The 24,568-nt window shown below is 62.0% G+C and overlaps 1 protein-coding gene across 3 annotated transcripts in view; it reads left to right on the forward strand.

Moving 5' to 3' along the window:
* PTPRN2 (protein tyrosine phosphatase, receptor type N2) overlaps positions 1-24,568 on the forward strand; it is a 668,485-nt gene that overhangs the window by 272,381 nt on the left and 371,536 nt on the right. For all 3 annotated transcript variants that reach the window (XM_021079161.1, XM_021079162.1, XM_021079163.1), the window contains one exon: positions 9,571-9,650. In XM_021079161.1, coding sequence (XP_020934820.1) covers positions 9,571-9,650 — 80 coding nt within the window. The remainder of the gene's footprint in view (positions 1-9,570; positions 9,651-24,568) is intronic.

Below are 24,568 nucleotides of genomic sequence, written 5' to 3' on the forward strand. Positions count from 1 at the left end.
GATCGAACCCACAACCTCATGGTTCCTAGTCGGGTTCGCTTTCGCGGCACCACAAAGGGAACCCCCTGGCTCTGGTTTTAATAAAAACTCACAGTTCACTGTCAGGCTCCTCTGGCCCAAGTCCGGTCTGAATTGTACCTCAGCTAATGAGGCTCTTCCGACGGCTCTGCCGTGAACGTGCGGGTGCACAGAGACACAGCCTTCGTTGAACAAACGTTGACTGCGTGTGTGCCTTGTGCTGAGGGCCCGCTCGGAGCAGGGAGCAGGGGGGAGGTCCTGCTCTGGGGGCTGGCCTTCGAGCTGGAGCGGACGTGTAACAGAGCCCGAGAAGGCCAGGCGCCTTCTGTCCTGTCACTGTGAACAGAGAGACAGGCATCAAGGGGGGAGCCGGGGCAGGAGGCACGTCCCCATGGGAGGGACCTGTGGCCACGTGACTTGGGTGGCCGGCCCAGTGGCCGGAGAGGAGCAAGGCTTCTGTTCCCAGGGTTGGACCCGAGGCCGGATGTCCTTGGGGAGACTCTGCCCAGCACGTGTGCAGGGAGCACAAGCAGAGGCCCCAGGGACGCGGGGCTGAGGCTCGGGCGAGGGCTGGTGGCTGGACCAGGCAGGGTGGCCAGGAGGGGAGGGGGTGAGGTGAGTCAGCACTGCAAAGGCTCCATTCTCGTGTCCTGTCAGCTGCACAGGCCAGTGGGGGACCTCCGTTCCCACCTGCAAGTCAAGGTCCTTGAGAATTGTCCTTCGTCAAAGCGCGTTTGCTTGGCTGTGCGTCCGGCACTGCCCTGGAGCGCAGGACAGGACCCCCAGAAGGGCTTGGCTGACCCCCACGGAGGGGGAGCTGCTCCTGCTGGCTGTGGTCTTGTGCACCGGTCCTTTGGCCCCAGTCACGGTCTCCGGGTTAAACAGGCTGCCAGCTAACCCCGTGGTGCTGACTGTTCCCTTCAAAGAAGAGGAGGGGTCTTGGAGGTTTGCACCTGTTCTGGGCTCCCGTGGGCCTCCCCCCCACAGGCTTCGCCTCCACACCCCAAGCTCAAGGTCCTGAGGATCTGGTCCAACTGCACGTTTGTGTCAGGCATGCCCAGCACAGTGACCGCACTGTGAAGGTGCTGGTGATACACACGTGAGGAGCCACAAGGGACGGCACAGCAGGGGTCTGGCGCTCTAGACTGCTCCCCCCATAGAAGGGACACTGAACGACATGGCCCAGGGTCCCTGCCACTGCTGCTGAAGCCAGGAGCGAGTGGCTCCTTTTTTAAAGAAAGGCCTCCTGCAGAAATCTAAGGGCGGAGCTGGTCCTGAGGGCGGAGCTTCCAGGAGCAGAGGGCGGGGCTTCCTGGAGCAGGGGCGGGGCTTCCTGATCACAGGGCGGAGCTTCCAGGAGCAGGGGGCGGGGCATCCAGGAGCAGGGGGCGGGGCTTCCAGGGGCAGAGGGTGGTCAGAGCTTTAGGAGAAGGTCCTCCTGGTCAGAGAGTAATCACACGAAGCAGCTTTAGACCCGGGACTTCTCAGGCCCACGAGGGGCGGTACTGATTGAACTTTCATTATTTCCCTTGGGCAAAACTATCCGTGGTGACCGGGCAGCCAACAGAAGGCAGAGGTCCCAGCCTGGGGCTTGTGTTTCCTGTGACCCACCCCCCAACCTGTGGGCCCCTGCGGCCCCTGGCTTCTTAGTAACCATCCTGATGGCGTGGAGGGGGCCGGGGCGGGGGGGGCAGACTGGAGAGGAAGTGCGGTTCTCAGGGTGAAGCGGGAGCTGCCCGTGGGGTGGGGGGTGGGCAGCTGAGGGCCCCCCCAGGCCCAGGTCAGTGACCTTGCCTCTCCCTGGGTGCGCCTCCTCTGCTCTTCCGCCACCCCCAGACCATCGCCCTGTCACCAGGGTTGGTGGGTGCGCCTCCTCTGCTCTTCCGCCACCCCCAGACCATCGCCCTGTCACCAGGGTTGGTGGGCGTGGCCCAGATCTGCAGGTCAGGAGCGGGCACTGGGGCCAGGCTGGAAGCTGCGGGGCTCGTGTAGCCAGTGCCCACCCTCGCTAGGATGGACAGCAGGGTCTGGCCGGCTCCACGCTGCACACGCCCCCCTGCGCTTCCGTCTCCAAGGTGACCTTCCAAGGCCGTGGGCCCTAAAGGAGGGGGGTTTCAGGCGTCTCTTCACCAGAGACCTTGCAGACCCCGGACGGGTGTCCCCGGACGCCACCGTCTTCTGCCACGTCCCACCTGTTATGCAGCCCACCTGCAGCCTGCCTTTCTACCCTGTCCTCTTCGTTTCTGTCCCCCATCAGGGTGACGGTGACGGAGGGTCCATGGAACAGATTTCCTCTTTCCAGTCCTTTTAGTGAAACACACCCATGACCTTGGCTCCAGTGGGAGGGGGAGTTGGGCCTGGGCCTTCAGTGGGAGGGGGCTGACCCCCCCACACACACCGGGGTCTGCTCCTTGGTCCTCCTCGGCTCAGTCCCTCCCAGACTTCTCAGCACTTCAGCCTGAGGACTGGCTCGGGGCAGAGGCTTCCGGAGGGGCTTCCACCTCCCGAGGTAGAGCCGGCTGCCAGACCAGCTCTGTTGTTGGTCTCACTTGCCGTAGTCTCTTTCGTGCTCAGAGATCGGGGGCTTCCTACTGCCCGGGAGCCACGTGGGACCCCACCGCCTCTGTCACCCTTTGGGAGCCTGGTCCTCAGCTTCCATGAGCCAAACCTGCGAGAGCTCCATCCCCGGGGCCTCGCCCTTGACCCTGCTCTTGGAGTCTGTCCTCTTGGGGCCAGAGCCTCGGGGAGCCACAGTGCTGGCCCGCTAATGCCCGCTCCGCCCTTCTGGGCCTGTAGCAGTGTGGACATGCTGTGGTGTCCTCAGAAGCACATGCATGTCCTGTGTGTCACCCTAGAACCCAGCACCGTGAAGCCACCTGTGAGGACGTGCACTGGCTGCATGGACTGACCTGGCAGAGGTGGCCTCGGGCGGGGAATGATGGCGTGGCTGGTGCCACGCTCCGCATTTCACGCTCAGGGCTGCTCATTGTTCCAGGAGGGGAGGAGGCCGCTCACGGCAGCGCTTTCAGGATTGTCTGCGCTTTATGGAAGTTCTAGTTATGCTTAATATGTTTTGTTAATGGTTATGTAGCTGTCAAGTAAATTCCATTATTTCTTATTACATCATTAGAGACCATTAAAATGGCATTAGCATGCTGATGTAATTATGCCCGCAGACCCACAGCCACCACAGTTATGATTTTATAATCTAATCACGGCTGTCCACGCTGCTGATGGATGCTGGCTGCTTTCGGCTGAGTCAGTGGGCGGGGTGGGAGTGGGCCTGCAACACAAAGACACGGGTCTGAGCCCAGGCCGCTGGCCAGTGGGGCCGTGTCGCTTTTGCTTCTGACTCAGGGCTTCGGCGGAGCCTCCAGCGGCAGCCCCGGGAGGCAGGCGGGCGGTTCTGGATCACCCTCCCGAGCTCCCAGACACAGAAGCAGCTTCGTTCCGTGGCTGTGACTTCCGGATGACGGGACACGTTCACGAGGGGCTCCTGTGACACAGCAGGACACGTTCTCAAGGGTTTCCCATGTACAGGCAGGGCAGCAGATCCAGGAGGGTCCCAGCAAGGCCGAGGGCCCTCCGTCCTTCCTCTGGGCCCAGCCGTCCTCCTCACAGCCCCCTCCTCGGGGGAGGGTTCCGAGGGGGTTTGCAGAATTCCTGAGGGCCCTTCATTCCCCGGGGGCAGAGCTTTTGCTTACCGGCCTCCTCGCCCCCTCATTTGGGAAGACAATGAAAAGGAAGCAGCAGTGAGAGAAAGGGCCAGAACAGCCTCGAACTCCTGACGGCAGGGGCTGGGGGGTGGGGGCCCTGGTCTGCCCTGAAGGCCAGAGGAAGACAGAATCCTGGGAAACACGGGGTGCAGATGAGCCTGGCTTCCGGCCTCCGCAGGGAGACAGGGCTCCACGAGGGGTGCCCGGCTCCCCAAGTCTGCTGGCCGAGACCCTGGCGCTCACAGGTGGGCACGGTCACCTGGCTCCACCTGGGCCGGGACTGCCCTGGCGATGCCCCTCAGGAGAGCAGAGGAGGCCCTGCGTAACTGGGCGAGGTTCCAAAGGTCCACCCATGGGCCAGAGCCGGAATGTCAGGGACGCTGAGGGCGAGGCGGCAGGAAGGAGCCACTGTCTTCACAACATAGATCAGTTTGCATGAAAGACGGCCACGCCTCATTTTAGGCTAGTCCTGGTGCTTTGACTGGAGACCTGAGGTTCCGATGATGTCACAGCTTGGGAGAAGGAGCACGTTACGCGGTCCTCCTCACTGCAGTGTCCCCGGGCCCGGCTCTCAGGCGGCCCGGCCGGCAAGTGCTCAACCCCACCCGAGGACGCCTGCCGCGTGGCTACTCCATCCTGGAGCAGGGACCTTACTCTGCCCGCGTTTTCACGGCTGTTCAAAACCCACTGTCTGGCCGAGCTCTGGTGCTGGGCTTGTGGGTAGCAGTCGCCCTCTCGGCTCCTTTCGCTGGACGTGCATGGGCTGTTCCAGCAGGAGGGGTGGGGCGAGGCCTGGAGTGGAGGCTGCAGTGTTGAGGGGCTTCCTCAGGGGCCCCTTCCTTCGAGAAGGGTGTGGGTCCTTCCCTCTCCAGTGGACTGTGGGCTCCTGGAAGGCGGAGCCGGGCCCCTGTCACTCAGTGGAGTGTCTTCAGGGCCCAGAAGCACAGCAGGTGCTCAGTCTGTGCTCAGTGAGTGAGCGGATTATCAGCCAGCTCCGGCCCTGAGGGCACCTGAGCTCACCTCTCTTTCTCCACTTGCCCTGAGACCCCGTGGGACAGACCGAGGGTCTTGCGACACAGCTGTCAGGGAGGGTGGTTCGCACCGCAAGTTTAACCTATACTTGGATTTGCACTGAGGTGAAATGAAACACACACCGCGGCCAGAGGTGCCTCTACCCGCGGCCTGTGCTGTGGACCCTCTGCTCAACCTTATGCTTTTCCAGGGTGGAGCAGGGCCTGCTCTTCTGCTCCCGCTTTTCCTCCCTGCAGCGCCAGCATCAAGAGGCACGAGGGCTCTGCTCTCAGCGCCCGCAGGCCTGGGCGTCCGGAACACGCCTCTGCTGATGCTGCACAGGATTCCTGACCAGAGAAGCAGCCTGTCAGCCGCGACGGAAGGATGAAGAACTAGCAAATACCTTCCAAGTTCAAAATCAAAACATAGGAGTTCCCGTCGTTGCTCAGTGGTTCACGAATTCGACTAGGAACCATGGGGTTGCGGGTTCGATCCCTGGCCTCGCTCCGTGGGTTAAGGATCTGGCGTTGCCGTGAGCTGTGGTGCGGGTCGCAGATGCGGCTCGGATCCTTCTTTGCTGTGGCTGTGGTGTAGGCTGGCGGCTACAGGTCCGATTGGACCTCTAGCCTGGGAACCTCCATGTGCTGTGGGTGCGGCCCTAGAAAAAAAGACAAAAAACATAAATGTTGAATAAGCCATTTTCTTACAAGTTCTCCACAAGAAGGAGAGAGTTGAAGGCAGGGTGCTCGCCGAGGACAGACGGGGATCCCCAGGATGCACGTGGTCACGGAGCGATCGTACGCAGGGGAGCAGCCGCTTGGCTCTGAGACGGCGCTTCATCCTGGTTTGGTGGGCTGTGCTGTGTTACTGTGCCGGGGCTGTTTGCTCACAGCATCCGCTGGGAATCGACTGGCTCAGCCCTTCCTCCTCCGAAGGTCCCATCAGGCATTTTGGAAAGTCGTGCCTGTGATCGGGAGGCGGGGGAGACAGCTGCGCAGAAAGCGTGCTGGTGGAACGTGTGCACCAGGAGTTGGCACGTGCGTTCTGTCGTCACCTGTGTGAAATTCTGGAATCTGATAACGGGGTCTGGGCCTCCCCAGAGTCGGGGGGCAGTTCAGAACAGGGCTGGGAGGGGCTCTGGTCCCCGGAAACCTCGGGGCAGAACCAGCTCTAGGAAAGGGAAGCGTCAGCACTGTGTGACAAGGACAGCACCCGGTGAGCACCTGCAGACTGTAGGGTCTCCACCGTGTCCCACAGACGCTCTCAAGGGAGAGCCAGGAGGTCGCTCTTCGGTGCTGGCCTCTGCGGCGGGGCTGGACCCTTTGGGGCTGGTCTTTGATGCTCCGTGTGCTGCAGTGTCTCCTCTAATAGCGGCGGGGCGGGTCTGAGCCACGCGGCAGGCTGCCCAGCCCTGCCTGCACTCTCTCCACCGTCCTGGCTGTGACCTTGGGGCAGGTGGCGTGTGGACGCCTCAGCCTGAAGGTAGTAGGGGGGCTGGTGGCTTTGACTTTCTCCTCTGTGACGTGGTGGGTCCCCTAAATGTGTTTTCTCTCCTGAAAACGGATGACACTCCTGCTATGGAGAGGCATGTGGGGTTTTAGGCAGGAACCCTCCCGTCGCCCTGAGGGGCCCCCCCGGGAGATCAGGGTCCACGGGGCCCTCGGAAGCTGCGGGCGATGGGAGACCCCTGTGCGGGCTGCCATGTGTGGCGGGTGATGGGGAGGCTTCCAGGGTTGGCGGCAGGGCCTGGGCGCTGCAAGCCTGTCCCGGGAGGGGAGGGGCCTCGGGCAGCGGGTCCGGGAGGCCTCAGCAGACACTCCAGGTCGCAGCTGCACCGGGACTGAGCGAAGGGACCTCAGAGCAGAAATAACACGCAGACGGTTGCCTCACTTCTCAGAAACAGTCAGGTGCCCACATGCCAAAAGCAAGAGGGAGAAGAAAGGCGGTGAGGTGGGGGGCAGCCTGAGGGAGGCACGGCCCTGCCCGCCCTGCCGGGAGCGCGTCCCAGGCTGAGGCCGGAGCACCCACACGCGGGCAGGCCCACATCCTTAGGGCTGCCAGAGCACCAATCCTCTGTGGGTGCCCCAAGTCTTGCCCGGGTGCTCAGCTGAGCTGGCAGCCTCAACCTTGTACTTGGACCCGCAGAAAGCACGGGCGCTTGGTGAAGTGTGCCACGATGGTGCACCCTGCCCGTGCCTGCGCTGCCCCTGCTGCTCCTTCAGCGCCAGGTGGACTCCCCTGCGGGCTCCTGTATGACGGCTGGGCGCAGGGCCAGCAAGACACCAAGGCTTGGGGTCCCTGAGTGCCAGCAGGACACGTGGGGAGCTTGCGGGACGGGTCTGTGGTCTCCGTGCTCAGCCGCTGCCTTCTGTCCTCCCATCCTCGTCCTCGAGTCCGGGGACACGGGCCTGCAGGGGTGTCACATCCAGCACTGGCTTCACCGCCCACCCGTTTTACAGCTGAGCAAACTGAGGCCTAAGAGATTAACAGGCCCAGCAAGGGTGACAGAGCGGTGACCCGGGACATCCATGTGCAGTGGAGCCTCTGGGCAGAGACTTTGAAAGCGCGTGCCGTGGAACGGGCATCGAGCGCGCACCCCGCACAGCAGTGAGGGGGGTGGAGCCACCCTGCATGGCCATGACCCTGCCCTCGCTGGCACCAGGGCCAGGACTCGGCCGCAAGGGGGCCAGGTCATCACAGGCCAGGGGCAGGGAGGCTCTTCCCACCCTGGATGTCCTGGGGGAAGGAAGGAAGGTGCCCGCCTGCTGCTCCTACTGGTCCCACAAGTGTGTGGGCAGGTGGGCGCCCCAGGTGCTCAGTCTTTGAGGAGCTGGGGTCTTTAGGGAGCACGTCCGGCCCCTGAGGGAAGGTTAGGTTTGGGGGATCCCGTCTGCCTGGGGCTGCGCCGAGTGGTTTAGATTAGAAATGTCACGGAGATCACGGGGAGCTGGGAGTCTGCTCAGCTGTGTGGGGGGTGCCCTTTGCCAGGGGTGGGCCGCCCACGTCAGTAAGGGCTTTCTCCTGACCCTGGTGGCACATGCACTCAGATGTCATGACTGAGCCCCCAAATGTGGGCCCTTGGTCCCGGGTTTTGGGAAGCACGTCTGGGCCTCAGAGCGGGTCATTCTGTCCAGGGGGCCAGCAGTCCCAGCAGTGATTACCATGCGGTTTAGGCTACATGAAGGCACAGAGGCAGAAACCGCCCCTGCTCCAGGCCCAGGGAAGCTGGCCTCCACTGCCCAGGGAGCGCCCAGGAGGGACAGGGAAGAGGCCTGGCTGGTCCTTTTGGACACCAGGGCCTGGAGCATCCCTGGGGCCATGAAGCCTGGCAACGTGCACAGAGGGTCAGTGAGGCCGCAGTTCCCAGGAACAGGCCCTCTGGGCGCTGCACTCAGGGAGCCGGACACGGACAGCTCGGCTTGGCTGTGACTGTGGGCAGAGAGGGCAGGCTGGCACTTCCCCAGGAGAAGTGAGGAGAGGCCCTCGGGCTGGACCTGCCGCCCAGGGCTGTGGGCACCAGGGTAGGTGCTGGCATGGGAGAACCTCGCTGAATGAAGGCGATGCCAAGGCTGCTGCCAAGAACAGCCAACAACACAGGGCGGGGAGACCAGGCTGCCTGGCAGGGCAGCGCAGCTCCCTTTGCAGAGGTCCTGTGGGCCAGAGGCAGCCCCTGAATCCCAGGAGTCCTGACTACAAGGACGATGAGGTCTGAACTCACATGGGACCCAGAGCAGGCTGACCCTGGAGGAGGGGCCGTGGGAAGTGAGGAGACGCGAGGTTAGCCGCGGAGGTGGCAGCTGCAGACTTTCCATCCTGTAATTCGGTCCCCGATAGCTGTGTTTCTGCTGCTTTTGGCATGTTGCTGTAGTTTCTGGGCAACTCTTCTCAAGCTCGGCCTCTCACCTGAGCACACGCCGGGCTCCCTCGGGGCGATGGAGCGCCTTGGGGCCTCAGCTTCCTCATCGCAGGGCGGCAAGGCCCTGTTCCGCGGTGCCCCAGGGTTAGACGGCGCATGGACGGGCCCGTGCATGCAGAGGTTTGCTCAAATCGTGGACGTGTTGATGGGACGCTCAGCCCCAGTGAGGAAAGCCTGGCCCCTGGACGGTGGGAGGACAGCTGGCGTCCACAGAGAGCCCACAGGTCACTGGGAAGGGCAGCCTCCCTGCCAGGCGCTGTGCCCCGAGGCGCCAGCTCTGCCCTGGGGCCCTCTCCCCAGGTCGGGGAAGTTGGAGAGAGAAACGGGGGGACCTCTGAAGCAGGGGGCTGAGGAGCTGAGGGTTCTGATGGCCTCCCACCCCCTTCAGACGAATCCATTGCTACAAGAGGAATGAGCTTTTCAAACTCACGTCCAACACAGTATTTAAAAGGCTTTGGTGATTTGCGATGACTCGTGTTCGGCAGTCTTTGCTGGTTCGTTTTATACAGTCATTCTTAAAGACTTCAGTGAGTGTTTTAAAGGGTTCCTCTCAAGAGAATTTTAAAACATGCATCTCTTGTCTTTCCTGCTTTGGGTCCCTACCACTCCCCTGGGCGCCAAGCACTAAAATCTGTCTCCATAACAATTTTTCTTTCTCCCTTGCAAGAATATCTGCGTGTTATTGTTGGGCTCCTGAGGTTTATTTGAATTTTTATAAGAGCAGAGCCACGTGTTCAGGAAAGCAAAGCCTGTGGATGGGACCCTGGGTTCTGGGGACAGAGTCACAGTGACCCAGGAGCCGCACTGGGCGGGGGTGCTATGTGCAGAGGCAGCGACCGAGTGCGTGGTGCTTGCCGAGAAGAGGCCCTGTGCTGAGTCCTCCTGACGCCTGTCCCTGGTCTCTTCCAGGGTCGTGGGGCCAGCGGTGACCTTCAGAGTTCGCGCCAACGTCCAGAATGTGACCACGGCGGACGCTGCAAAAGCAGCAGGTAAGGCTGTTTTGATGACCACGCAAGCACGGCCTGGCAGCGGGGAGCCAGCTGTCCAGAAGGACGAACAAACAGGCTCCTGGAGCCCCGAGGTGGGCATAGGCAGCAAGGGCAGCAGCAGAGTCTGTTAACACGAGGGGCCAGGCATCGCTGCAACACAGGGCCAGGCTTTGGGGGACCATGGCGAGCACATGGCCCATGCTGAGCTGCAAGGCTGGAGCTGGAGGGCAGGGATCCAGCCTGGGTAGCGACCCCTGGGCCGACGGGACGGGGCCCTTGTGCTCTGGGGTCTTTCTTGTGCTCTGAGGCTTCGCTGTGTCCACTTGGCCCGAGACGGCCCAGGGTGAAGATCTGCCCAGACGGGTGTGTGACCTGGCCTCCTCCCGGCACCCAGCCCGGTCACCCCGCTCTGTGCTTTGAGGGATCTCGGCCTGCGGTTGGTGTTTATCATTGAATGCAAAACAGGGAGTGGGTGCAAAGCCTGCTTCTCCCTTGAGTCCAAGTTTGTTTTCCGCTACCGTAACCACGGATAAAAGGTACCGTCTTTCTGCCCAGTGAGAAAAATACAGGAAACGTCACAGGACCCGGGCCTGCTGGCTCCGGGCTGCTCGGTGGGAAGGGCCCTCGTATTTCATGGTGGTTTGTAAGCAACGGGGCTGAGGGAGCGGACCCCAGATGCTGCAGCAGAAAATGACGGTTTCAGCCAGTCCCGATGTTGGGATCTCTGAGCTGCTTGTCAAGGAAGTTTACCCGGTTTTCCCAGTGTGACACCCAGGGAAGTGTTGTGGCTGAGGTGAGGGTCTGGACCTTTGCTTCTCATCCACCCACGTGTCACTTTGCTGCACCTGTGAACTCGAAGTTTCTCGAGGCGGTGACAGGAAGCCAGGCACACAAGGAGCTGTGAGGCCCTGGTTAGGGCCCAGCCTCAGATCTTCTCTGTTTGGGTTGCTGCTGGGTTTTACTGGGAGGGTATGTTGCTGTCCTTGGTGACTTAGTGGCCGAAAGTCATGAGACCACCTAGAGATACTTGGTCCAAGAAGAATTCCTTGCAAAATTGTACTGCTTTCCAGAAATCTGACGGATCCAAGCTGGGGGGGAGCCAAAGCCCCCCGCCCCGGGCTTCCTTTCTGTAAGGGCCGGAGCTCGGCTGGCTGGCCCTCACCCCTCAGCGGTGGCCTTTTCAGTGGCGGCTGAGCCGTCTCGGGGAAGGGAGGTCAGCCTGGGAGGAAGTGGAATCTGTGCTCATGGCCTCGTCCCCGTGGCCACACGGGGTCTCCTCCCCTGCCCAGCGCCCACTCCGCGGTCCTCATTCTGCAACATACGAGATCACTGAATATACTTACGACCAAGCCAGCTATCCGTTTTTAACCTAGAAGTGTGTAGACAGTTGTTCCACAAATTTCAGATCATCCCCATTCTGGGAAGTAAGACTTTCAAACCTGGATTTGCTGGAACTTGAGGACACTGCGAACGGGGTGGAACAGGATGAAGTCTTTTTGTCTTTTTTGCCATTTCTAAGGCTGCTCCTGTGGCATATGGAGATTCCTAGGCTAGGAGTTGAATCGGAGCTGTAGCCGCCGGCCTACGCCAGAGCCACAGCAACGCAGGATCCGAGCTGTGTCTGCCACCTACACCACAGCTCACAGCAACGCTGGATCCTTAACCCCCTGAGCAAGGCCAGGGATCGAACCTGCAACCTCATGGTTCCCAGTCAGATTCGTGAACCACTGCGCCACGATGGGAACTCCTCTTTTTGACTTTTTAGAGTTGTGACCACACGCTCACGGTGGTGGCCTCTCGTTCCTTCCGTGCTTTCTGGGGGCAGCGAGGTTGGTTGTTTTAAGGGTGTTCCTTCATGTGGGGGACTGTGCACGTGCGGTCATGTGCCTGTGTCACCTCAGCAGCCCCGGGAACACTCAGGTTTCTGAATCACATGGATGCCCTGGCGTTAACCATCGCAGCTGCACCAGCCGGGGTGTTTCTGCACAAAACAGGTAACATCCATGCAGAGTTAGAAATCTTAAGTTACTGTTGTATTTTAAGTAATTTCACGGTGTCATCAGTGGACCCGATGCTGTGCGGGAAGAGGGTTGTGAAGCATCAGTCTGTCACCACAGTGACCTTCGAGTCTGGGCCGTGGACGTACCAAAGGCAGCGGCACCAGGTCCCCACCACCTCGGGCAGGGCCCACGCGGGGGCGGACTTGATCCCGTCGTGTCAGCGCTTGGAACTCAGAAGGACGTTTGTGGTCTCTGGTTTTGAAAGACGACGTGGAGTCTTGCTGCCGGAGGTAGGGCCGGGGGGGCCTGCGGGATGCACGGAGGTGGCCAAGCGCATGACATCCAGAGCGCCTTCTTCCCCCAGGACCGCATGCAGCAGGTGTCTTGGGCGCCTGCGTGTCGCCGCTGCCTGCGGATCCGCATGGGCTTAAGCCGTAGGGCTCTCTCGTGGCTGAGGAACAGATAGCCTTGGGATGGACTCTAAAGGCATTTATTTTGCTGATTTGGTGCCGAGTGACACAGAACTTCCGGGAGAGTCACGTAGTTGATGCGTCCGTCCCCATCAGAGAGCACGTGCGCTGTGTCCTGAGTGGCGCGTGCAGCCGGTTTCCTGCGCTGGGCAACGTTGCTGGCGGATCTGCTTCGTTTGTGAATGTGGGTGTGAACTCACTGTGCACGTGAACATTGAAAGTCGGGGTCTCGCACACGGAGGCGCCGACTGCATTCAGAGCGTGCCGGGTAACTGGTGGTCACTTTCCGTGGTGTGGCCGAGCGACCTCGTCGCGTGGGGCGGAGCGGAAAGTCCTCTTTCCCTCCTCTCTCTGGGACTTTGTCCGTGGCTGCACGTTTCTGATTCATCTCTGCGTGGCCGCTTTCGGAGACGGTGAGGTTGACCACCTTGCAGATAAGGGCTTGGCGTCCCCCTCTGCAGAGATGTCGCCCCGTAGCCTCTGGTCCCCGTGACCTTGGTCGGGGTTGCCAGCGTGCTCGGCCCCTCCTGCCCCTGAGAGCAGCCTCCCTCCTGGGGCGGGGCGGGGGGGTGTCTCAGCCCCAGACTTCTCCTGACCGGTGAGGAGTCCGCCTCAGACCTTAGGGCCACCAGCTCCTCCTGTCTGATCCCAGCTCCGATCTTGGCACCGAGCTGCTGTTCTTTCTTTGGGCTCCTTTCAGATGACATGTGTGCCTTCATCAGCAGCATCTCCTCGTTCAGAGAACGTGGTGACCTTGCATGAGGCTTCCCTCCCCCCCCGCCGCCAAGTCCAGCTCCCCGCCTCCCCTTCCCCTGCTTTCAGTACCGGGATGCCTCCAGACACCATCGAGTGTGGGCTGGGGTTGGGGGCTGGGGCCGCCAGCCCTCAGACCCACCTGGTTTAGCCCCAGGACCCTGCACAGTGGGCTCCGCCTGGCCACCAGCCCTGGGTGGAGGCGGCAGGTGTGTCTCCTTTGGAAAGTGCGATGTGTCTCTCCTGGTGAAACGCAGTTTCTTCTGTGCTGCCCACTCGGTGCAGCCATGGGCACTGTTGACCAAGCTTCTCCGGGGCCAGTGCACCGCATGAGGCCCAGGCCGCCGGGAACCACCGAGGAGCTGTCCATCAGAGCAGGGGACACAGCGCCTGGGCTCTGGGTGGGAGGAGGGGCGAGGAGCGGGTGGGCTGGAAGATGAGAAGGGGAGCTCGAGAGGGCACCGCGGGAGGCGGGCACAGAGCCTGCACTCAGGGCAGGAGGGGCTGGCCTGACTCCCTCGACTCGCATCAGGAAGATGCTTTGGAAATGCTCACAAAAGCTCAGCTACCCAGAAATTGCTTCTGCAGGTGAACAGGCACCTGTCACAAGTTGGTAAGCACCAGAGCCGACGTGGATTCTGGTCCACGGAAAACTCTCGGCGAAGTCACAGTGTCTGATGGGCTTGGTGCTGCTTCCTGATGCCTAGAGGGCTTGGCAGGTGCCCAGGGGTCCCCAAGTCAGGAATCCAGGAGCCGGAGGCCCCTGGGAGTGGGGTGGAGGAGGGTCTCCACTGGAGCATCAGCCACAACACGGTTCTCTGGTCCAGCCAGCCGGCTGGGCCTCATCCTCAGACTCCTGAGCCACATGGGCTGGTCTGAAACCGGTTTGGGCCCAGGGCCCTTTGGTTGTGATTGAGGGGCCAGAATAAATGTTAGAGGAACTGGTGAGCATGGCCGTGGGAAGAAAGCTGATTTTTTTCAACAGAGAATCAGGAAGATGCTTTGGAAATGCTCACAAAAGCCCAGCTGCCCAGAAACTGCTTCTGCAGGTGAACAGGCACCTGTTTTCAAGTTGGTAAGAGCCAGAGCCGACATGGATGCTGCTTCTCCTCCCAGAGACAACGGCAGAGCCAGAGGATTTTTTTTAGGTAGAAGGGGCCTCGGCGTCCCTCTGACCTGCACCTTGAGACACGGGTGAGAGATACAGCCCGGTGGTGCAGGCGCTGGGCGGTCCTGATGGGTCTGCTGACCGGCCCACAGCAGCAGGGCGTGAGCGACCTCACCTGCCCTCCAGGCAAGTGGACTCCTGATGGGCCTGCTGCCCCCGGTAGTTTCCAGGTGGAGGGGCCCTGAAGCCAGGCTGGCTCGCGGGCTCCGGCCATGAGCCAGGGGTCCTGCAGGGGTCGCTCACCCTTCCTTCTGGCTCAGCATGCCCACTGGCAGATTGCCCAAGGGTGGAGGCGGGAAGCTGGGTAGCAGGGTTAGCGGAATGGGGTGCCTGTCGCCACGGAAACTGTGTGTCTGGGGGTTCAGAGTGGGAGCGGAGCTTGCAGGGCAAATCCAGAGGGAGAGACTGAGTGATTTTCTGCTGCGTGTCTACTGTTGATTGTCAGCCAGAAGGCGCAAGTTTGCTTTATGTAACTGAACTGAGATCCCATGTCTCAAAAGCAAAGCGGAAGAGAGAGGCCTGTCTCGCGATGGCCATCAGTACACACTGCCCCGTCTGTAGTCCTTGAGCGAGGCTCATCTCAGAGGACGCCGGCTCACCCCCACAGGCGCTGCCTTGACCCAGCGATCGCCGTCCCCGGGGCTGCGGCTGAGAGGCTCTGGCTGCGGGGCTCTGCGCTCACTTGGTGGTGAGAAAGGAGACCCACGGACAGCCCCCACCCCCCCAGAAAGAATCGTGGGTGGGGGCTGGTTCATCCTGGCTTGATTCGGCTGCAGAACGCACACTGGATACAAAGATGCAGCTCTTGATGTTGGGAGAAAAGGAGTCTGTTAACAGTCAAACCATGCTGTCATTTGGGGAATGTTCAGCTTTTGGAGAACTCCGCTCAAGAAGTTCCCGTCGGGAGTTCCCGTCGTGGCGCAGTGGTTAACGCATCCGACTAGGAACCATGAGGTTGCGGGTTCGATCCCTGGCCTTGCTCCGTGGGTGAAGGATCCGGCGTTGCCGTGAGCTGTGGTGTAGGTCGCAGATGCGGCTCGGGTCCCGCGTTGCTGCGGCTCTGGCGTAGGCCGGTGGCTACAGCTCCAATTGGACCCCTAGCCCGGGAACCTCCATATGCCGCGGGAGTGGCCGAAGAAATGGAAAAAAAAAAAAGTTCCCGTGATCACGTGTTGGGTCTCTCCTGGTGCTTACGTCTGTGATGACGAAACGAGCTTCTGGTTCAAGACACATTAAAGCCGTGCTTGCGAACGCCTCTCTGCTCTGTCTCTGGCCCCAGAAGGGAGTTCGGGGGCTTCTTTTTGGTGGCCCGCCCTCTACGGTCCCCCAGTGGAGGGGACAGAAGGCGGAGGCTGGACACCTTCAGGGAGGGACTTGCTCTCCTCCGCGGGTCCTGGGAAGGCGCCCGCAGCGGGAACGCAGCCCGAGTCGAGGGCCGTTCGTGGGCACCTGTCAGCGCCAGAACCAAATGCCTGCGCGGTGCGACCCCGTGAGGGCAGGTCGGGGTCACACTGCAGTGGGGACGGGCGTGGAGCTGCAGCCCGGGGTCTGGAGGCGGTCAGCCACGGCTGCACTGGGATCTGAGTTGGACCCGTGGGTCCGGGGCTGGCCCGCTTCCTCCCCAGCCACACGCCCCTGCGCAGAACCAGGGAGCAGGGAGGTGGGCCGGGGCCGCCTTCCCCGCCGGTTGTCCACCCTGAGGCTTCTGAGTTCTGTGGTCTCTGACCTGCTTTCAGTCGCGCCCAGGCCCACTTCTCGGTCATCTGGCCGATACCTGCTTGGGTTGGCGGAGAGCCAGGCGCTGTGCTGGGAATGGGGATGCTGGGGTGACAGCAGAGGCTCAGCCCCAGTAACGGTGCAGCCCAGCAGGCAGACGGAGGACGAGGTGGCTTGGGTTAGTGGCACATGTGTCATCGTGAGAGGCAGCAAACACCGGTAGCCTCGCAGGCTGTCACATCGCAGGGTCGTGTTGTGACGTTAACCGAATAACACTGTGTCCTATGTTTAGTCCTATAGAGACAGAGCCGCTTTTTTTTTTTTCTTTTTGTCTTTTCTTGAGCTGCTCCCACGGCATTTGGAGGTTCCCATCCTAGGGGTCTCATCGGAGCTGTAGCCACCGGCCTACACCACAGCCACAGCAGCGCAGGATCCGAGCCGCATCTGCGACTCACACCACAGCTCATGGCAACGCCAGATCCTTCACCCACGGAGCAAGGCCAGGGATCGAACCCTCAACTTCATGGTTCCCAGTCGGATTCGTGAACCACTGCGCCACGACGGGAACTCCGAGATGGATCCTCTTATCATGTAATTGTGTAACACTGTCTGCTTGTTTAATCCTGTCCACGTGCAGAGGTGTTGTGCAAGACAGAGCCTATCACGGCGGTATAGGCCGAGGACATGCCTAGGATACCTGTGTGTTGTAACACACGACACTGTGTCATAGCGAATCGTGTAACGTCACGTCGCATCCGGAAGTGAAAAGTATCCTGAAGAGAAACCGGGCAGGACATGGGCGCTCGTGGTCAGACAAGGCGCAGGTGGCCGCGGAGCAGACCCCCCCCAGGGGGAGGCCACCACGGATGCCCAGGGAGGCGCGAGGCGGTGGAGGGTGTGCTTGGTGGGGCGCGTGCTCAGCGTGTCCCGAACCCCAGGGAGCCTATGGCACCGAGGCCTGGGATGTGTTTGGCGCCGGGGTGGCAGAGGGCCAGACCCACAGGGCCTTTCCCTCGGGGGAGGCCCCTTTGAGGTCCTGAGCAGGCGGGTGACGATTCGCTCGCTCTGTCCCAGGACGGTCCCTCTGGCTGCTGGGTGGAGACCCCAACGTGGGCCCCGAAGGTGACCCTTCAGAAGAGCTGAGATGTGGGTGGCAGAGGTCAACCCCGTGGGAGGGATGGGGACCTCTCCAGGTGTGCGGAACAGCCCTGGCCTTGCAGCCAGCAGCCACCTGGGTTAGAGCCCCAGTGACAACTGCCCCGGGGCTACTCCCAGGGCTGGCGCGCTTGGCCGCAAAGAGGGAGGTTTGGCTGCTGAGAGGCGCACGGTGGCTGCAGCTTCCAGGGCTTTGATGGCCCGTAAGGGAGGTGGCCCCCAGCTCTCCTGACCAGGTGGCCAGGGGACAGCCGCTGGCCCTGTGAGGAGCATCTGTGGAGTGGTCAGAGCTGGCACGTGGACCGTCTAATGGGCTGCCCAGCAGGAGGAGGCTCTGGCAGAGGTTTTGTAATTAGAAGTCGTGCGAGCCGGTTTCGCCGCGCTCCCTCTGAGTGTGAGTGCATCGAGGCTGTGAGGTCCCCTTTGTCACGGTCTGCAGGGTGCCCTGTGTGGCTTTGCGAGCGGTATTCAGGGAGGGGACAGGGATTCTGTCAGTGCACCGTCAGGCTCGCTCCTGCCCAGACCGAGGGAGCCTGAGCAGGAAATGCCGCCCGTGGGAGGAGCTGTCCTCACTGGCACGTGGGCAGGCGAGCGCTTGTCCCCTTTCCTGCAGGAGCCCATGGCCCAGTCCAGAGGGGAGAGGATCCTGGGCCAAGGGCCACACGACCTCTGTGCCCCCTGAGGACGTGGCCGGCTGTCAGCGTGCACATGCTGGACGCCCAGGTGCCACAGGAGGACAGGGGAGGTTGGACATGTGTCCCCGTAGAAACACAGCAGGGACTCCTTGCCCCCCCTATGCCACCCAGGAGAGAAAAGAGAAGCCTCAACGGAAGTGCAGACTCGCTGCGGGCATTCGTGCCTGGCCCAGGACTCTGGCCACAGCCCTGTGCTCTCGGGTCCCCGAACCCCATGCTTCTGTTATGGGTCCCCCCAGGTCCCCAGGTCCCTCAGGTCCCCCAGGTGTGCCTGAGCTGCTGTTGGGATCCAGCTGCCAGATTCCCCTTCCTGCTCCTCGGCCCCCTGAGGCTCTAGCCTGGCCCCGTTGGTGGTCAGGGCACAGCCACCACCCCGGGGTGTGGTGAGGACACGGTGCTGGGAGGTGACCTGCCATGTGTGGAGCTCAGGCGACACGGTGCTCAGTGCGGGGCCGCGGCCCCTGAGCCCACTGGGAAGACACTTGCTCCGCCCTTTGCTCTCCTGCTTGATGCTTGGAAGCCCCATCCTTCTGAGCCGAGCAGAGGTTTCCAGGACTGTGGAGGTTCTGGGGGCACAGGGGTGCCAGCCCCACTCCTCGCCATCTCAGTGTAAACGTGAGGGGTCTTTGTGCCTGAGAGGGTGGCTCGTTTTGAAAATAGGCCCGTGGCCTCAGCTCAACACAGGCTTCTAGGGAGGAGGCGAGGTGAGAGCACAGCAGCCCACCAGTGTGCTGGGGCGACCGTGTGACCCCTCGGCCAGTGCCTCCTTCAGCCCAGTTCCCGACAGCCAAACCGCTGCCCACGGCCGACCCACGTCCTCATGGCCCAGACCCCACTGCCCGGCGTGGGGCTTGGCCACTGCAGGGACGTGGTCAGCGATCGTGGCGGGGGCAGCAGTGTGGACTGAAGAAAAACACGGCCCTGCATTCCAGGAGCTGCTCTCAGCGGGAGAGCCTTGATTAAAAGTCCGTGTTTTCATTTACATGGAAATAAAAACTTACCCTAATGCTGCCGGGCTTCCCGCTGCCCCACGGATGCGTCTCCCACAGCCCAGGCGTGGAACCCCAGCAGCAACCTGGGCTTTGCTGCTGGTGGAGGAGGAGACGCTTTGGGAGCAGAGGAGACAGCCCGCTTTCTGCCACCTCTGAGGTCCCAGTAGGTAACAGTAGCCAGTCCCTGCGACACATGAGGAGTGGCCAGTGGCAGGGAGGGGGCAGAGGGCCTCTGGCCGGCCTTTGAGACCCGCTGCCAAGTCCAAATCGCCCAGTGCGTCCCAGGGGTCTGCTCAGCACTCCCCCCACCACCGGCTCCTTTTTGTCGCATCCCCAAGTCCAGGCAAGGGCAGGTATGCCCAGAGGGGGCTCATGGGGCAAGAGCCCATCTGCTAAAAACAGCCTGAACTTTAACGTCCGTCTGTGGGGAAGTTCGTCTTTGGTCAGAGAACATTTCGAAATGTCTCTGCCCCATTTTGTAAATGGCTCACAAGGGCCACTTGAAAGCCAGGACCCCTTTGGCGCTCAGAGGGTCTTTCTCGATTGAGGGGCTCGGGACACGTCCGAAGGGCGATGCACAGCCCAGGTGCCTGAGACCAAACCGTGGCCTGAGCCCGGGCCCCGCGGGGACAGACGCCTGGTTTCAAGGCTCTTTGCATCCTGGAGCCAGAAAGGCGGAGGAGAAAGGACGCACCTGGCTGGGCGGGCGGGCCGTGTCCCCCTGCAGGTTCCCCCTTGTTCTGGATTTTAAAGAAGCGCTTTGGAGAACCAACCCATCTCGTGCCTTTCTGCTTCGCACAGAATGCAGAGAGACCCCGACCTTCTCCAGCTCTGGGGTGACCTCCGTTCTGGATGTGAAAGGCCTCATCCTTGAAGGGGAGTTAGCTTGCGTTTCTCTGATCAAATCCAGAATGTGCTATTCTCTGGGGGCCCCCTGGACGTCCGACTTGTTCTAAAAAGGAAGGCGTCAAAGCGTGCGCACCGCAGTTTAATGAACGGCGCCGGGTATTGTCCTCTCCTCGTGGAAACAGGACTGGACCCTCGGGGGCCATTGCTGTGACCCACAGCCACCCGGGCACAGCCTCCTGCGGACGTGGTCCCTACCAGGCACGACCTCTCTGAGCTCGTGGTCACTTAGCTGAGGCCTGCCGTTCACTTGGCCAGGGCGTCACGTGGGAAGAGCCAGTGCCGGAGGGGCCGAGGGGCCCAGGGGCCGAGGGGCCGTTTCCCTGGATGCAACTGGAGGTTCTCCAAGACGGGTCCTCGTCTCTGTGGAGACGGTCACATGCACAGGGTGACTGGGGATCCCTTGGAAGGCGGTGCGATCGATGGGCGGTGGGTCCCGCTTGCGGGGCGGGGGGGGGGACACACCTTTCGTCTCCCTCCTGCCACCAGCACGTGTTCCCCAGCAGGTGGCCTTCCGGAGGCCACTCCAGCAGGAGAGTTCCAGGTTAGGTGGGAGAAGACGCTGTTGTTGAAAAAGAACAGGGTTGTTCTGAGGAAGGTGGGGTTCGAATCCAGCATCTGACTCGCATACATCGGTCTTCTCTGAAGCTGTCTCTCCCTCCGTGAAGGGCCAAGCGCCCTCCCTGGAAGGCTTGGCTCTTTGGAAGCTGGCGACGGGCAGCCTGGCTCTGGAGGACCGGTTGGGGTTCTGCTTATGGCCCCTGCCATCAGCCTGGTGCTGGTCATGTTCCAAAATCCGGGTCAGGTCCGAGTTCCCTCTGCCAGGGGCTCCACGTCGGTGGGCTCTGCTCTCTGCTGCAGGGACAGTGCAGCGGGAGAGTCCCTGAGCCTGCGTGGCCCCCTCGCGCCGCTGTCCCCTCTGTGCCGTCCTTGGGTCCGGGAGCCTGTAAACCTGGACTGCGTTACTTCCCATCCTTAAGTCGTTCGCATCCACTCCTGCTCGTCGGAGGCAGTGGAGTCAGGCCCCTGCCGACGGACTCCAGCGGGAACGGCCCGCGGCCTGGCTTCGACCGACACCCAGGAAGCTGGAGGGACATCCGACGTGGGAGCCCTGGGCTCAGATCCTCAGTGTCTCCGAGCAGCTTCAGGTGCTTCCGGCTGGAGGTCCCAGGGTCACACCTCCAGGAAGGAAGGACCCCGTCATGGTTCACCCAGGACCCTCACGACCACACGCGGCGACCCTGAGCACGGCCGCAGCGACGATTTGGGCTCCTGGGCAAGCCCCGGACCTGGGCCCCCGTCCGCCATCACCCGTGTTCACGGTGTGATGCCGTCTCATCGGAAGTGCTGGAGCTTGGACCGTCGGAGGGCCTGGCCCAGGGCCTCCTGTCCCCTGGTGCCCCAGCCCCGTTCCACACCCCTGAGCCAAGTGCTGGCTGGTTGTCCCTGGGACTTGAAGGGGCCGAGCCAGCCATGCCTGCGAGACGGGGACAGGCTGTGTGGCCAGGCTGGGCTCACACTCTGGGGGGTGTGTCTCCCATCCGTGTGGATCAGGTCTGTGTGGGCAGAAGGAGACGTCGGCCGACAGGAGGCCGTTTGTAAATGTGGCCTCGGGACACACATTCTCTGTGAAAAGGCTTGACCACGAGAACGTGCGTTCAACCAAACCCTGGCAGGGCTTCCTTTCCTCCCAGCAAGGCTGCGGCCGCCCTTCTCCTCCCCTTCACGGCTTTGGAAAGCTTGCCGTGTCCGCACGCGGCCCGTCCAGCAGGCTGCGTGTGAGGTAGACGCTCGGTAATGCAGGCTGGCCCAGCCCCGACGGTAGGACGGGCCTGGGGGTTTCAGTCCTGCCATGGCGCCTGTGGTACGGACACCAAGAGACAGGCTGGCTGCAGGTGTGACCAAGTGAGGTGGGGTTGTCGGGTCCAGGTGGACCCTAAGCCGAGGGGGCCAGGGTCCAGGGGAGATGCAGGAGAACAGAGATGGGGAGGGGGGCAGAGACGGGGTGAGGCTGAGACGGGGGTGGGGCAGAGCTGGGGGGGCAGAGAAGGGAGGGCAGAGACAGAGAGGGGCAGTGGCGTCACGGGGGTGTGGGACAGAGGCAGAGGCACCCCCACCCCGGCCTGCAGACGGTGGGGAGCAAGCTCTGCACCTCCGAGCCCCGTGTGGACCTTGTTGCTGGGGTTCCCAGGGCTCTGCGAGCTGGGTAGTGGCCCTGCTGGGCCCTTCCCTGGCGGCTGGGAGGCTGCCTTCTCTGCCGCTGCCTGAGTTGGCCCAGCCACTATTTGTAGTCACTAAACTCTGAGGGCACGTCCTGTCCTGGGAGCTGGTGGCTTCGGGTTGAGGTGGAAAGCTTTCGGCTTTGAAAAGGCGCTGCTGAGCCTGCTGGGCTGGGTGGGACCATGGGGATGGACTGGCCCCAGGTCGTCCTGCAGACGAGAAAGCCGAGACCAGGGCTGCTGCGTGACCGCGTCCCTCCGCGGTCATGGGCCACTGAGGGTCTGCCCCAGTCCAGGCTGCCTCCCGCAGTAGCTCCCCTGACCACTGGGTACAGGGGGCGCTCGTGTGTGGGACAGGACCACGGCAGGGGGGTCCTGTCACAGGCTGCGTGCTCAGAAGCCCCAAGCGTCCCCCACCCCACCAGGCGTGTCCTTTCTTCTCGGCCACGGCGAGGGAGCTGCTGCCTCCAGGCCCCGCTGCACCTGCAGTTGCCTCTCTCGGCTTCGTTTCCAGCACCATCCGTCTCAAAACCTGGAGACGGAAAAGGATGATCCCACTGACTCGGGCTCCATGTGGGGACAGACGACCGTCTCGGCTTGGCCTGGAGTGACCTCAGGCAGCAGGTCCACGGGGGTCACCACAGGTGAAGAGGTGGGCCCTGCTCCGCCTGCACTGTGCAACCTGAGACGGCCACTCTGGGCTGGAGGTGGCCCAGTGCCCAGACGAACGATGAGAACAGGTGACCAAAGAGCCCAGCACTGGGCGCGACGCGTGGCGACCAGGAGCCGGGAAGTGGCGACTGCCCAGGGGGCCCACCCTGCCCTGGGCCTCTGTCACCCCGGCCCTGTCGTGGTCTTTTTCCTCCCAGCTCCCCCTTCTGAGCCCCGCGTTCCTCCTGCCCGTTGGGGGCTCACGGCCTCAGGGGAGAGACGTCATGTGCACAGAATGGAGCCCGCAGGTGTCTCGTTCCTCCAGCCACGCGTGTCGGGGTGTGGGGGCAGACAAGCGGGCGGCGGGCAGGTGGCACGACGGGGCAGGAGGGCCGGAGAGCAGGACTGCGGCTGACCACAGGCCTGAGGGCAGGCCATGCCGAGCAGGTTGGGTTGGAGTGAGTGAACAGAATCTGTGAAGCAGCAGCTCCAGCGTGTGCTCCTTGGCGATGGTCCAGGCTTCGTAGGGCCAGCAAGTCGCAGCGGCGGGTGTGGAGCAGAGACGGGCGAGTGCAGCGGTCCCAGCATCAGGAGGTGTCAGGGCCGGGGACACGGAGAATGCGAGCAGGCTGGAGGAGGCGGAAGACGCAGTCTGCGGACACCTGGGCTGTGAAGGCAGGAGAGCCTTCTGGATTCGCAGCTGGGCAAACGCGGTGACCTCTGCGGGGAGGGAGGGGCAGCCTGGGGGAGACGGTGTCTCAGACGTGGCACCTGGGGGTTCCCGTGGGCCTTCCAGCAGTGAGCCCGTGGCAGGGTGGGGCCCGGACACGGGGGTGGGAGGAGGCTGGGTGACCAGGTTTAAGACGCCCTTTGGGTCATGGAGTCCGGGCGAGGGCGCTGCCAGCCACGGCCACAGTCGGGAGGAAGCGAGGGTGTCTGATCTGCGCGGGCGCATCGCGATGCTCAGACAGAACGTTTCCTTTGCAGCAAGTGGCTCAGGTTCACAGACGACAAGCACTTCTTGGTGCAGACTTAATTCTAGCAGACAGTCTACTTAGACAATTATTTATGGAGATTGCCGCTAGCAGAGCAGTTCTCCATATGCGCTCCGTGCTGCGGTCCAGGACTGACGGCTAACGAGCTTGTTATGTGGGGTCCGGCCTGGGGATTGAAACCGGTTAGACGGCAACGGGGAAAAAAGAATGGCAGTAGGGACAGGAAGAAGAGAAATAGTATTTTCTCCCCACATCCAGGAACTAAGGCCGTTGGTGTTTTGGTTTCCTGGAAGGAGGTGTCCTGGCCGTTTCAGGGTGTGCGCGGTGGAGGGTCCCCCCCCCACGGAAGGATGGGGGGCAGGGCTGGAGGCCGGGGCTGCGGGGCCTCCCTCACAGACCCCACCCGAGGGCAGGGTGAATGGACCTGGACTTTGGGGTCGCAGGACCGTGGGGGACAGCGCTGGGCCGGGCGGGGCCCCGTGATGGCCTGTTGGATCCCACGCTTTGATTCCTGATGACCAAACGCTTGTCCAAACAAGGACAGTTGTATTGGGCTTTGCTGCATGTGACCTTGAAATTGCTCTCAAATAGCACTTTCCCGAAGGTTTTACGGTTCCACCTGGAGACATCAATGCGGTGGGACAGCAACCCTGAGCAGAAGGCGCCTGCAGATGGGACAGGAGCACGGGCGTCTCTGATTCATTTGGAATCGCCAACGGAGAGGCGAAGCAGGGGAGCCGGCGGGAAAGGAGAAAAGGGAACGTGGGTGCCGGCATCTCTTTGCTTCTCCTCAATTGGATGGAGGCACCCGTCGAGGCTGCCTGACCAGCTCGTGGGCGGCCGCAAAGCTGGCTGTGAGGTCTGGTGGCCGCCATAGGGCAGCGCATGCAGGACCGTGGCCTCTGCCTCTGGACCTTGATGCCACGTGGGTCGGAGGCGAGCAGAGCCCTGCAGCCCTGAACTCTGGAAAACGGCCTGTATCTCACCTGGTTTATTTTCAGCAGGCGGCTGCCCATCTTTGTGAAAACACTGACTTGACAACGATCGGGAGAGAGTCTGATGGTGCCGATGAAGGGACACCTGTCAGTTAACCTGTCGCGTTGGTGGTATTCAGGGAAAAACTTGCTCAAGTCAAAAACAAAGTGGGCACCGTTTAACTGAGGGACATACGCCTTCCCCGGGAGGGAGGCAGCCTGGC

The sequence above is a fragment of the Sus scrofa genome, chromosome 18 (assembly GCF_000003025.6).
Source record: "Sus scrofa isolate TJ Tabasco breed Duroc chromosome 18, Sscrofa11.1, whole genome shotgun sequence".
NCBI classification, from domain to species: Eukaryota; Metazoa; Chordata; class Mammalia; order Artiodactyla; family Suidae; genus Sus; species Sus scrofa.